The 14,117-nt window shown below is 45.0% G+C and overlaps 1 protein-coding gene across 2 annotated transcripts in view; it reads left to right on the top strand.

Moving 5' to 3' along the window:
- Nucleotides 1-12,704, top strand: part of fahd2a (fumarylacetoacetate hydrolase domain containing 2A) — a 42,696-nt gene extending 29,992 nt beyond the window's left edge. For both annotated transcript variants that reach the window (XM_055662027.1, XM_055662026.1), the window contains exons 7-9: nucleotides 7,630-7,717; nucleotides 8,648-8,743; nucleotides 11,401-12,704. In XM_055662027.1, coding sequence (XP_055518002.1) covers nucleotides 7,630-7,717; nucleotides 8,648-8,710 — 151 coding nt within the window. In that variant the 3' untranslated portion in view covers nucleotides 8,711-8,743; nucleotides 11,401-12,704. The remainder of the gene's footprint in view (nucleotides 1-7,629; nucleotides 7,718-8,647; nucleotides 8,744-11,400) is intronic.
- The last annotated feature ends 1,413 nt before the right edge of the window (nucleotides 12,705-14,117 follow it).

Raw genomic sequence — 14,117 nt, 5'->3', positions numbered from 1 at the left:
AATTATAGATGTTCAGCAGTAGAAATCAATCTCCTTGGGTCCCATTCTCACACGGGAGGCCTGGTCTCCCAATGCAATATTCCACCACTCACGCATAGCCCCCAACTGGGCAGGCGTGGCTGACGAGTTCCCATTGTGACGCCCCTGATCCCTCCTCCTCCCCTCACTACCCCCACTCTGCCTCTTGCCCTTCCCCCCTCACACACACTCACTCCATCCCCCCCCCTCAAACCCCTCCCCCCATTCACTGTTAGCGGCTCGCACCCATTAGGTTCCCATTGTGACGTAGAACATGCAGGTATTACTGCGCAGGTGCAGCTGACGGGCACGGCAAGTGGAATAGGGATTTATTAAAGCTTAAAAATGTGAATAACTCTTAAAATATAACACCAATTTCAATGTTAAAGAGGAGATTTATTCAGTCCATTCTTTCTTGTTGCGCCTCTTTTTGCTGGAGGAGGGGGTCAGGTTCAGGCGGGAGCTGCCTGGGGCCGTTGGGGGGAGCGTCCTGCAGCCTGGGGAGGGGCACAGCTTCAGGCGGGGCTGTCGGGGGCTGGTGGGGGAAGGAGGTGCGTCCTGCAGCCGGGGAAGGGGGACGGCTTCAGGCGGTGGCCAGTTGGGGGCTTTCTGGAGAGCTAGTATGGGTGTTGTGGGCCGAAGGGATTGATTTCCAGAGAGCTAGTACAGACATTGTGGGCCAAATGGATTATTGGGCTAGTCCTGCAGCTGGGGATGGGTAGGCTGCAGTTGGGGCCAGCGGGAGCGTTCTGTAGCCGGGGGAGGGTGATGGCTTCAGGCAGGGGCCGGTGCGGGGGGAACGTTGCCATGGCCTACCGCTGACGTGGCCCTGCCGCTGGAGGGGGGAACAGTGAGTAGGTGCGCAAGGGGAGGGGGATTTTTGCGCAAATTTAAAAACAACGCACACCAGAAGAGGACATGGGGGGTAATAGGGGGGAGTGGTTTCAGCATGTGGACTCACAGTAAAATAAGATTTCCTGTTTGGAGATGTATCAAACAGGAATTAGGTATCACAAAGGCAAAGCAGTTATAATGGGTGACTTCAATCTACACAGATTTCACTCACTCACGGCTTCTAGACTCACAGTTTCACTCACTCACGGCTTCTGGACTCACAGTTCACTCACTCACGGCTTCTGGACTCACAGTTCACTCACTTCTGGACTCACAGTTCACTCACTCACGGCTTCTGGACTCACAGTTCACTCACTCACGGCTTCTGGACTCACAGTTCACTCACTCACGGCGTCTGGACTCATAGTTCACTCACTGACGGCTTCTGAACTCACAGTTCAATCAGTCACGGCTTCTAGACTCACAGTTCACTCACTCACGGCTTCTGGACTCACAGTTCACTCACTCACGGCTTCTGGACACAGTTCACTCACTCACGGCTTCTGGACTCATAGTTCACTCACTGACGGCTTCTAGACTCACAGTTCACTCACTCACTGTTTCGGGGCGGACGGCTTCCGGACAGCTCAGCCCAGCCTCCGGGGATTTATTCTCCTCGCCCCGGTGATTGACAGCGGGTGACGGAAGGGGAGTCGCCTGACAGACAGGAGAGAAGACCAATCTGCTGATCTTACCATTTTTAAACCTTCATAACTTTCGTAATATTCCACCGATTGGAACAAAACTTGGTGCGCTTGGAGCAGAGGGGAACGGTGAGTAAGGTGGCAAAAGATCATGGCAATATAGGGTACCATTTTTGCGCAAATTTAAAAACAACGCACACCAGAAGAGGACATGATGAGAGTTTTAGTATAGATATAGATAGAAGAAAGATAGATGTCTGTAAGTTTGAGTTTCAGCATGTTTCAAGGACTCTTGTATTAATCAGTAAAAATAAGATCAGTATCACAATAATTAAAATCATAATACATTGTAGTACTATTAACACTATTAGCCCATTATAAACTTCCGCAACAATTGGTGACTAATGTTTATGTGCTGTACAGTCTTGTACCACATGCATTAAGGTTATTAGGAATAAGAGTACAATTAGGCCATTTGGCCCATCAAGTCTACTTCGCCATTCAATCATGGATGATCTATCTCTCCCTCCTGACCCCATTCTCCTGCCTTCTCCCCATAAACTCTAACACCTGTACGAATAAAGAATCTATCCATCTCTGCCTTAAAAATATCCACTGACTTGGCCTCCACAGTCTCCTGTGGCAAAGATTTCCACAGATTTGCCACCCTCTGACTAAAGAATTTCCTCCTCATCTCCTTCCTAAAAGAAGATCCTTTAATTCTGAGGCTATGACCTCAAGTTCTAAACTCCCCCACTAATGGAAACATCCTCTCTGCATCCAAGCCTTTCACTATTAATGGTTCTCCTAATATTTTAATGATTTGTTATCTTGTTGGATCATTCCCACTGATTATCATCGGTGCTTGTTCCTTTCGGGATTGAGATATGATCAATTGTGAAGGGGAATGGACAGGCCAATTGCATGATAGCTTTGATATAGATACAAAATACTGGAGTAACTCAGCGGGCCAGGCAGCATCTCTGGAGAGGAGATGGTGACATTTCGGGCCGAGACCCTTCTTCAGCAGTCATCCATTCCTTCACTCCAGAGATGCGCTTGTCCCACTGAGTTACTCCAGCACTTTGTGACGATCTTCGGTGTAAACCAGCATCTGCAGTTCCTTCCTACATATGTATGATAGCTTTGATAGCTCTCCCTTGCATGAGGATCAAGTAACCCCTCAAGTACATGGTGTAATGGGTCAGGTTGGAAAACGAGTGCCGTCTTCTCATTGTTATATTGAAGCAGAAAGTAATATCATGAATGGGACTTCTTTTGTACCCATGCATCATTACCTGTCCATCAGACACACTTCTTCCCACCTTTGTGTTTGACAACTTGGTGAATGAGTCATGGAGTTATACGGTGTTGAAACAGCCCCCCTGCCCACACCCACCAACATGCCCCATCTACACTAGTCCCACCTACCTGCGTTTGGCCCTTATTTCTCTAAACCTATTCTGCCCATGTACCTGTATAAATGTTGTGATCATACCTGTTCCAATACCTCTTCTGGCAGCTCGTTCCTTACATCCACCACCCTTTGTGTAAAGAAAGTTACTCCTCAGGTTTCTATTGAATCTTTCCCCCCCTCACCTTAAATGACAGTCGACTGTGAAGTTACAAACTGGCTCCCCACTAATCTAACGCCACAACAATAATGAAATACTATTCTACTAAGAGTGGTGGGTGTGTGGAACGAGTTGTCAGGAGGTAGTTGAAGCAGGTACTGTAATGACATTTACAAGACATTTGGGCAGGACCATGGATAGGAAAGGTTTAGGGGATATGAGCCAAATGCGGGCAGGTGGGGCACCTTGCTGAGCATGGGCAATGTGGGCCGAAGGGCCTGTTTCCATGCTGTATGACCCGATGACTCACTAAATACCACTCCATTGTCAAAGCAACAATGGTTGGACAATATGGCGTGTTCCATCTTTGAATGAGGCTTCCTGTTGGGTGTCCTCCTCCAGTCTCCCAATTGACTCCATAATTCTTCGGATTTAGATAATGATAAAATGAGTGACATGACACACATCACAATTGCCCTTTGGATTCTATATCCTTTTACAAGTCTGGTACCTCACTCTCTCCCACTGCCTGTATTATGTTGCAATCAGCAAATGGTATCTGATTGTTTGTTCTATAGTTAAGGCAGCATTGTATCTAATCATTGTTAACTCCCACAAATGGTACATGCACACATTGTTTTCTGGTTCTTCCGCTACTTCTTTTATCTGTGGAAATAGCTCTGCAGCATTGTGAGGAGGTTTGATTTACTTTCTGAATCATGCCTCTCTCAGCTCGGTTCATTTCCTCTTTAACGGATTTCTTGCCACTTCACTGCGCACCTTCACATTTCCCACATCTGTTCAGTCACAGCCCACCGCTGCCCCTACACCAACCCACTCTCGCAATTCGTGAACCCTTGTAAATCCTCTTCTCATTTCCTTAGAAAATAGCTTATTCACACATAAAACCCACTTTGCAGGCGTGGATAAATGTTAAAAAAGATTTCCCGGTGATTCTTTTTGACTTGTTTCCATCTAATGGATGATTGTTGTAAAGTATTTCCTCTCCTTGGCCTTCAACCATCCCCATTTCAAATCTGTGCCCACCTGTGAAAAGCCTCAAAGATGGCCATACATTTTAACTCCAATTCAATTGTTTCAAAGTCAGCTTTTCTAACCATGTCAGTGATTTAGGACTTTGAAGTAACATCCACGATTGTGAGTGGATTGTAACATTCAGTCATTTGAATCAATTATAAAATACACAGAAATGTGCCCTCCCAACAACGAAGACGAAAGGCCAAAGTGGGATTCAGCCTTATCCAACCTAATCCTTTGAGAGACCCTGGGAAACGACTGGTTGAAGGGCATCCTCTGAACCATTTTGCAGCATCCTCCTCCACAAGTTCACTAATGGAATGGAACACTTTATTGTCACCTGTGACAAGGCACAGTGAGATTCTTTGCTTGCTTATGGGCCTATAGGTACTCGGGGCTATTTTTTTACTCGTGGACATTTTTTATCAGGCTGGAAAACACGTCCCGACTTACCTGATGCCCCGAGTGCCTACGGCTGGCATAACGAGCCGCTATGATATACCCACGCACTCCTACGGACTCGTCACGAACATTCTGCGAGTTTGAAAACTCGGGAGAATTTGTGAATAACTCGGAAGAATTTGTGAATAACTCGGGAAAGCGGGACAGGCCCTTTACTCAACGTATACAAATAGCGGCCAGCTACGGCACTGACAAAGTTACAAAGTACGCCGGCCCCTCTTTTGTTCCCCCTCTCCTCCACACCAGTTCCCCCATTGTCCATTGTTCTCCCCCTCCTCCACACATGTGGATCCAGCCCACTTCAATGGAGATCCCACTGCAGTTGTACAGGGTCTTGGTGAGACCACACCTGGAGTATTGCGTACAGTTTGGTCTCCAAATCTGAGGAAGGACATTATTGCCATAGAGGGAGTGCAGAGACGGTTCACCAGACTGATTCCTGGGATGTCAGGACTGTCTTATGAAGAAAGACTGGATAGACTTGGTTTATACTCTCTAGAATTTAGGAGATTGAGAGGGGATCTTATAGAAACTTACAAAATTCTTAAGGGGTTGGACAGGCTAGATGCAGGAAGATTGTTCCCGATGTTAGGGAAGCCAGGCCCCAGCTTACTAAGGGGGAAATCCTTTAAAACCGAGATGAGAAGAACTTTTTTCACACAGAGAGTGGTGAATCTCTGCTCTCCACAGAGGGTGTTGAGGCCAGTTCATTGGCTATTTTTAAGAGGGAGTTAGATGTGGCCCTTGTGGCTAAGGGGACCTTATGGAGAGAAGGCAGGTACGGGATACTGCACTTGGATGATCAGCCATGATCATATTGAATGGCGGTGCAGGCTCGAAGGGCCGAATGGCCTACTCCTGCACCTAATTTCTATGTTTCTATGATGATCCACAAGCTGCCCCAGTTACTGGTAAGCATGGCGCAGCTCTGCCAATTTTCACAACCTGAGCCTTTGGCACTGGGCTGATACTCCCTCCTCTATCCGTAGCTGCAAGCGACCCCCCCCAAGTGCTGAAGCTAATGAGAACCACTTTCATTCTGCAGATCTGTACAATATCCTGTGTAGGAAGGAACTGCAGATGCTGGTTCACACCAAAGATGCTGGAGTAACTCAGCGGGTCAGGCAGCATTTCTGGAGAAAAGAAATAGGTGACGTTTTGTGTGGAGACCCTTCTTCAGCCTGAGAGTCAGGGGAGAGGGAAACTAGAGGTTTCGCTTTCCCTGTACTCTCTGCTCTAACTTCCCATATTTCATACTACCCTTGCCATTCCAGGCACTTGTAGATAACTCCACACTTCTCTTTCTGCTCTCTTATACCATTCTTCCAATTCCAATTATTCAATCTTTCCTTTAATCCATCCCACAGCGTTCTGATGTCCTGGTGTGTTTATTATAAGATACATCCAGTGGTACTCTGCGTAGTTATTTCATTGTGTAACCTGGGTGAATATCTCCATTGATCAGTTGTCCTCGATGAATCCGAAGCCTGGAGCTGGCTGTCACAGAATTGCATCAGCTTTTTGCACAATTCTAAGTTCCTGCTCATTACACAGTCCACAGCTGCACCTTCCCATGTTCAAGGCCCCAGCAGAGTGGTACCTTGATAGTTGTCAAGCAGCTGATTACTCACCGCTTGAAAACTATCCAGGTACCACTCTGGGGAAGGAAGATAACCATATAACCATATAACAATTACAGCACGGAAACAGGCCATCTCGGCCCTACAAGTTCGTGCCGAACGACTTTTTTCCCCTTAGTCCCACCTGCCTGCACTCATACCATAACCCTCCATTCCCTTCTCATCCATATGCCTATCCAATTTATTTTTAAATGATACCAATGAACCTGCCTCCACCACTTCCACTGGAAGCTCATTCCACACCGCTACCACTCTCTGAGTAAAGAAGTTCCCCCTCATATTACCCCTAAACTTCTGTCCCTTAATTCTGAAGTCATGTCCTCTTGTTTGAATCTTCCCTATTCTCAAAGGGAAAAGCTTGTCCACATCAACTCTGTCTATCCCTCTCATCATTTAAAGACCTCTATCAAGTCCCCCCTTAACCTTCTGCGCTCCAGAGAATAAAGACCTAACTTATTCAACCTATCTCTGTAACTTAGTTGTTGAAACCCAGGCAACATTCTAGTAAATCTCCTCTGTACTCTCTCTATTTTGTTGACATCCTTCCTATAATTGGGCGACCAAAATTGTACACCATACTCCAGATTTGGTCTCACCAATGCCTTGTACAATTTTAACATTACATCCCAGCTTCTATACTCAATGCTCTGATTTATAAAGGCTAGCATACCAAAAGCTTTCTTTACCACCCTATCTATATGAGATTCCACCTTCAAGGAACTATGCACGGTTAAACCCAGATCCCTCTGTTCAACTGTATTCTTCAATTCCCTACCATTTACCATGTACGTCCTATTTTGATTTGTCCTGCCAAGGTGTAGCACCTCACATTTATCAGCATTAAACTCCATCTGCCACCTTTCAGCCCATTTTTCCAAATAAAGATAAAGACCAAGATTTGTATTTCTTCATTAATTTAACCATTTGTATCCAGGGGGATAATTCTATACAATGAAGGGCTTCGGAGCATTATAAAAAACTGTTGGTTTAGAGATACAGCACAAAAGCAGGCCCTTCGGCCCACTGGTTCCGTGCCGACCAACGATCTCCACACATCAACACTATCCTAGATACACTAGGGACAATTTATAATATTACTGAAGTCAATTAGCCTACAAACCTGTATGTCTTTGGGAAGGTCACGGGAAGAACGTACAAACTCCGTACAGACAGCACCCATAGTCAGGATGTAACTGGGGTTTCTGGTGCTATAAGGCAGCACCTCTACCGCTGCACCACTCTGCTGCCCCACACCTCTGGCCCCACACCTGATCATTAGCGGCTGCAGTTACTTGCATGACATTGGCTTATGGTTGCTGGAACACCGTTGCACTGAGACTTTGCCATTTACCTTTGCAGGTTTGTGACTCTGTCCCCAGGGGACGTCTTCCTAACTGGAACACCGTCTGGAGTTGGCGTATTCAGGAAACCACCCAAGTTCCTCAAAGTAGGTGGAGCTGGTGCTAACTTTCAGCTAAAATAACAGGTTTCACTGTGTGCAAGATGCCTTCAGTTATGCAATGAAGATCAAATATTCGTGCAAACATGCAAAGATTCCCTGAGTTACGCCCCATAGCAGTAAGAGTAATGTATCTAGAAAACAAGCAGTTTGCCTCATCTAATTGGACATAGTGGTGAGAGTTAATGCCACTGATCTCTGACAAAAAATGGACAAAGAATCCAATTCTTTACTTGAAATATCAAATGGGCCCGTCCCACTTACACGGCCTTTTCGGTGACTGCCGGCACCCGTTATAGGTTGCCGAAAAGTTTCAACATGTTGAAAATCCAGTGTCGACCAGAAAAACGCTACGACTCTTTGGGCGACTGAGGAGACGACTCATGACCATACAGGGGACACTCTGGCTGAAGATCATTGGGTGAAGCTGTATGGTCGTGAGAACTCGCCCAAAGAGTCGTACCATGTTCTGGTCGCCGCTGGATTTTCAACATTTTGATAATTTTCGGAGACCTGCTGTGACTATGAAGAGTGCTGGCAAGTCACCAAAGAAATCGGGTAAGTGGGACAAGGCCCATAAGTATGTACTTTCCACCAGGATTTCAGAGATAGTCAGAGGAATCTTTCTCTCTTGCTAAGACACGGTAATTAAATGACATCCTTGGAATGTGCCCCAGATTTGCCGGGCTGCCATTTTATTGCCCCAACTTCTCTTTTGAGACAAATGAAACTAGGATTGTTCCATGAGCAAATTGAGGAGGAATTTTTCCTCCATTGCTACTTCAGGATCATTTAGGATTGCCGATACAGTTAAATATCTTAATTCTTCAGTTGTAATTCACAAGGTCCCAAACACTTTTCATAATCTGTCACCATTTCCGACACATGAAAGGCATTCACTGGTTGAATTTTTTGCAGCGTGGAGACATTGTGGAATGTGAAATAGATGAAATCGGAACTCTAAGGAACGTTATTAATTAGGTCCTTGCTGTCTTCAGATTGGATTCCCTAAAGGTATGAAACTTTTCATGATGAAAAATTACAATGACTTCAAGAGATGGAGCTACAGACAAGCTCTGATTAGTCATGGGTTCATAGTGCGAATCTGCAGAACTGGGGATACTCTAGGATTAAAGGGTTATGTATTCTGTCTCATGGTGATTATGGGATACCTTGTGACATATTGAAGTTAAGTTTCACTTTCCTTGCTGTGACATCATCATTCTTGTAATGTGATGTTTAATGCTATTCTAATTGGCTAAGATGTATTATGCTGTGTATGGTTGTAACTGGGTGGAAAGATTGTCCCCACCTGTATAACCATGTAATACTGTAGTTAGAATCACCACCCTTTGTAAGTTACCTCCCACTCAATCAACTATATATATATATCTTTTAAATGTTGTTAGACAACATTAGGACCGTTTCAGACACAAAGTGCTGGAGTAACTCAGTGGATCAGGTAGCATCTCCGGGCCCTTCAATCCACTACGAACATGGACACTGGGTGACGTTTTCGGGTCGAGATCCCTTCTTCAGCTCCAAACGAAACGTTTACGACAACATTAACGTTAGACAACATCAGGACCGTTTCAGACACAAAGTGCTGGAGTAGCTCAGTGGATCAGGCAGCATCTCCGGGGAACATGGATGGGTGACGTTTCGGGTCGAGACCCTTCTTCAGCTGAGTCATCCATGTTCTCCAGAGGTGCTGCCTAACCTGCTGAGTTACTCCAGCACTTTGTCTTTTTGTACATTAACCAGCATCTGCAGTTTCTACGTTAGGCCAGTATCCTACTGTCCCTTTCCTATTTAAGTGTCTTTCTAAACATCTCTTAAACATAATGCATTGATCCCACCTCCACCAACATGGTCTAGATGTCAACCACTCTCTGTATATATTCAAAAAGTGACCTCCAGATCCGTTAAAGCTGCTTCCTCAGCCCTTAACTAATGCCCCCTTGCCCCCTACGGCTAACTGAGGAAAGGATATTGACTGTCCACCATATTATATCAGTCACATTCTCGTGTACCATCTGATTAGTTTTGGAGATTAGAAATTTTCAATGAGGGACTTTTTTTTGCTCAGATTAATAATAAGAACTGTCTTCCGTGAATCTGTAATCACATAGATTCTTGCCCACATTGTTGTGGAAATTCCTTCTATGTGCATCAAACTATATTTTGATTTTGAATGAGTTTCCAATATAGCTATTTCTACCACCGGTGTTACAAAGATTCCACTGTGTCCCAAATTTCTGTGTCAACTGTACAAGCATTGTTACTGCTTGCCCGGCTGGGAAGCTCCAATACATGATATGAAGTGTATCCGCTTAAATTTAAAGAGTGTTTTATAAACTGAAATGGATTAACCAAGCTGTTGTTTGTTGAATGTGTTTCTGTCCTGCTGTGCTTTCTGAGTAAAATCACAATAAATAAATCTTCATCTCGTAGTTATCGATGATTTAAGTAACTTGGTTTATTTTAAAAATGCAGCAAGGAAACAGGTCCTTCAGTCCGAGTCCACATTGAACATTGAACCCTGTCTCCAACGTGACCCCACCACTTGCCACATCTTCCCATCTCCTCCCCTGTCTGCTTTCCGCAGAGCCCGCTCCCTCCCTAACTCCCTGGTCAATTCGTCCCTTCCCACCCGAACCACCCCCTCTCCGGGCACCTTCCCTTGCAACCGCAGCAAATGCTACACTTGTCGCCTTACCTCCCCCCTTGACTCCATTCAAGGACCCAAGCAGTCTTTCCAGGTGCGGCAGAGGTTCACCTGCACCTCCTCCAACCGAACACCTAGCTCAGTGCGCAATAACCAACCTGATCTCCTGGTGGCTCAGCACTTCAACCCCTCCCTCCCATTCCAAATCCGACCTTTCTGTCCTGAGCCTCCTCCATGGCCAGAGTGAGGACCACCTCATATTTCATATTGGAGGAGCAGCACTTCATATTTCGCTTGCGCAGTTTGCACCCCAGCGGTGTGAACATTGACCTCTAATTTCAGGTAGTCCCTACTTTCTCCTCCCCTTCTCAGCCCAACTGGCTCCACCTCTTCCTTTCTTCTTCCTGCCCCTTCCCCCCGCACCCTCACATCAGTCTGAAGAATGGTTTTGACCCGAAACGTTACCTATTTCCTTCGCTCCATAGATGCTGCCTCACCCGCTGAGTTTCTCCAGCATTTTTGTCTACCTTCGATTTTCCAGCATCTGCAGTTCCTTCTTAAACAACTGAACATTGATCACCCGTTCACGCTAGTTCTCTTTTCCCACTTTCACATCCACTTCCTTCACACTGGGAACAATTTACGGGGACTAATTAACCTGCAAACCTACATCTTTGGGAAGTGGGATGAAACCCCGGAGCACCCAGAAGAAACCCACGTGGTCACGGGGAGAACGTGCAAACGCCACATAAACAGGACCCGAGGTCAGGATTGAACCCAGGTCTCTGGCGCTGTGGGGCAGCAGCTCTATCAGCTGCTCCACTGTGCCACCCAAGTGACTTAAACAATCAGTTTGCAATTTTTTCCTAACGTTTTGAATGGGAAGGGAGGATCTATAAAGGATCTGGCAAAAAATGCGTTAAAGATATCTACTCAAGTAAAATAACACGGAACCACGGTATTTCAGTGCAATTTTAAACTGAAATAACTTTTTATTTTGCAGGCTGATTTATGTGACAAGATGGAACAATCTTGTATGGAAAGAGGCCAGAACGTGGGAGGAAGTTGAGATGTGTAACTCGAGCTCGAGCTCTTGTCAGAGATCCAGCAATCTGACTGGATTATTAAAGTGAAACATGCACTTTCACAAGCAATGAAACATGTTAAATGATGTGATTTGAAAGATTAATGTAGCATGGTAAATGACATGATCACCTTGTTTATATCATTGTAATTGCTGTGCCACTATGTACACACAGCTTTCATCAATGAACTTCCTAATTCACATCTGGTTTCATTCTTAATATAAAAACTCCCATTATTCATTCCAACATTCGCGCAAATGTAAATGGAAGCAGGTGCAATGAAACTTCCTCATATGATTAAAAATATATATTCTGCACACAAAGATAGGTGATGTTGTGGATAGTGAGGAAGGTTGTCTAAGACCCTGCAACATATAGATCAGGTGAGAAGTTAGCAGAGTAATGGCAGGTGGAGTGTAGTCCCAACAAACGTGAGGCGATGTGTTTTGGGAAGTCATATCAGGGTGGGGCATACTCATAAATGATCGACTACTAAGGGATGTTAATGAACAGAAACCAAGGGATCCAAGTCCACTGTTCCCTGTGGCTACACTGGTCAATAGTGGTGGAGAAGGCAAATAGCATACTTGGCTTAATAGGTCAAGGCCCAGTGTAAAACCCTGTGACTATGATGTTCCTGCTATAGAAGATGGTGCCTCAATAACAAATATTTTGAAAGAAAGTAAAACTAAGCCCCTTTCTGCCATGGAGATGACCACGGCACGACCTAGCTGAAGGTTTCCTCTGGTGCTCCAGTTTCTTCCCACATCCCAAAGACCTACAGGTGTGTAGGTTAATGTTAGTTTAGAGATATAGCGCAGAACAGGCCCTTCGGCCCACCAGGTTTGTACCAACATGTGGTCCCCGCAAAGTAACACCATCTTACACACACTCAGGACAATTTACCTTTATACCAAGCCAATTAACCTACAAACATGTGCGGGGGGAAAAAACAAAGAGCTCGACGAAAACCCACGCAGGTCACGGGGAGAACGTACAAACTCTGTACTGACAGCACCCGTAGTCAGGATCGAACCTGGGTCCCTGGCGCTGTGAGGCAGCAACTCTAACGCTACACCACCGTGCCACATTGGTAGTTAGCCTCTATAAAATTGTCCCTGGTGTGTACGGAATTAATTAGAAAGTGGGATAACAAACAACTCGTATGAACGGGTGATTTATGATCGACATTGACCAAAGGGCCTGTTTCCAGGCTGTGTCTCTAAATAAAATGAATCCAATTTTAGAATAATTAAATGAATGCCATTAAATGCCATAAAAATGAATTGCAACCTTAGAATAAAGGGGAGATCATTTAGACTGAGGTGAGAAAAAACCTTTTCACCCAGAGAGTTGTGAATTTATGGAATTATCTGCCACAGAGGGCAGTGGAGTCCAAGTCACTGGATGGTTTTAAGAGAGAGTTAGATAGAGCTCTCGGGGCTAGTGGAGTCAAGGGATATGGGGAGAAGGCAGGCACGGGTTATTGATAGGGGACGATCAGCCATGATCACAATGAATGGTGGTGCTGGCTCGGAGGGCCGAATGGCCTCCTCCTGCACCTATTTTCTATGTCTATGTCTAATTTCTTACTTGGGTAGACTAAAAAAGATAGGGAATATAATGCTATGTTAACATTTAGAATAAGGAATATACCAAGATATATAGACATTTAAAATCATGAATAATCTCAGTAAATGGAAACGGTATGAAGTTAATTGGGAACCTTTTGTAGCCACATCAAAAATCATTGTATTGTCAATAAAAAGTCACATTTGGAGAGAAAACTGAACAGTCACCTAAGCTGCCCCCAAAGCCATTACCTTTTATCCAATGTATCAGAAATAAAAGTGCCAAATGAGTACATAGGTAAGTTCAACAGGTTCAAGTTTCATAGACATGCATATATCTGAAGATCTGTCCTGGACCCAGCACACTGATGCAATCATAAAGATAAGTCCATCAACACCTCGACCTCCTTAGAAAATTGAGGAGATTTAGGGAGGTCAATAAATACTCCATTAAACTTCTGCAAGTGTACCCAAGAGACTGGTTGCATCAGTGAATCAAACACCCAGGAACTCAGCAGATTTCAAAAAGTGGTCCTTCACAGGGTACTGACCTCCCCACCATTGAACGGGTCTGTAAGTGATGCCCTTTCAAAAATGCCGCCAGCATCATCCGACGAGCCGGCATGGGGAGAAACCACCGAGAGGAAGAACAAAGGAGGATCCGGCGTGGGGGAACTGCCGAGAACTAAGGGGAATGTATTTAAAATGGTTTGTGTAAAATGGAATAGTTTGTGACGTTGTCTGCGCTCTTTATGTGGTGACTCTTTGCATTCCTTAGGTAGGCAAAACAAGAATATCACTGATTTGTCACATGTGACAATAAAGTATCATTCATTCAAGGAACTACGCCACCCTAGCCCCACACTCATTTCACTCCTGCCATCGGGAAGAAGATACAGGAGTCTGAAAACTAACGCCCACGTTCAAGAACAGCTTCTTCCCAACGACCATGAATGCCAACTGAACTCCAAACTGCCTTCAATATACTAGAGAATAGAATAGAATGCAATTTATTGTCATTCATACCTAGACTTTGGGCTTTGGCTTTTTTGTACTGCATTGTG

The sequence above is a fragment of the Leucoraja erinacea genome, chromosome 35 (genome assembly GCF_028641065.1).
Source record: "Leucoraja erinacea ecotype New England chromosome 35, Leri_hhj_1, whole genome shotgun sequence".
In the NCBI taxonomy this organism is placed as follows: Eukaryota; Metazoa; Chordata; class Chondrichthyes; order Rajiformes; family Rajidae; genus Leucoraja; species Leucoraja erinaceus.
The sequence above is the reverse complement of the archived record's forward strand: the minus strand, read 5'-3'. Positions and strand labels throughout refer to the sequence as shown.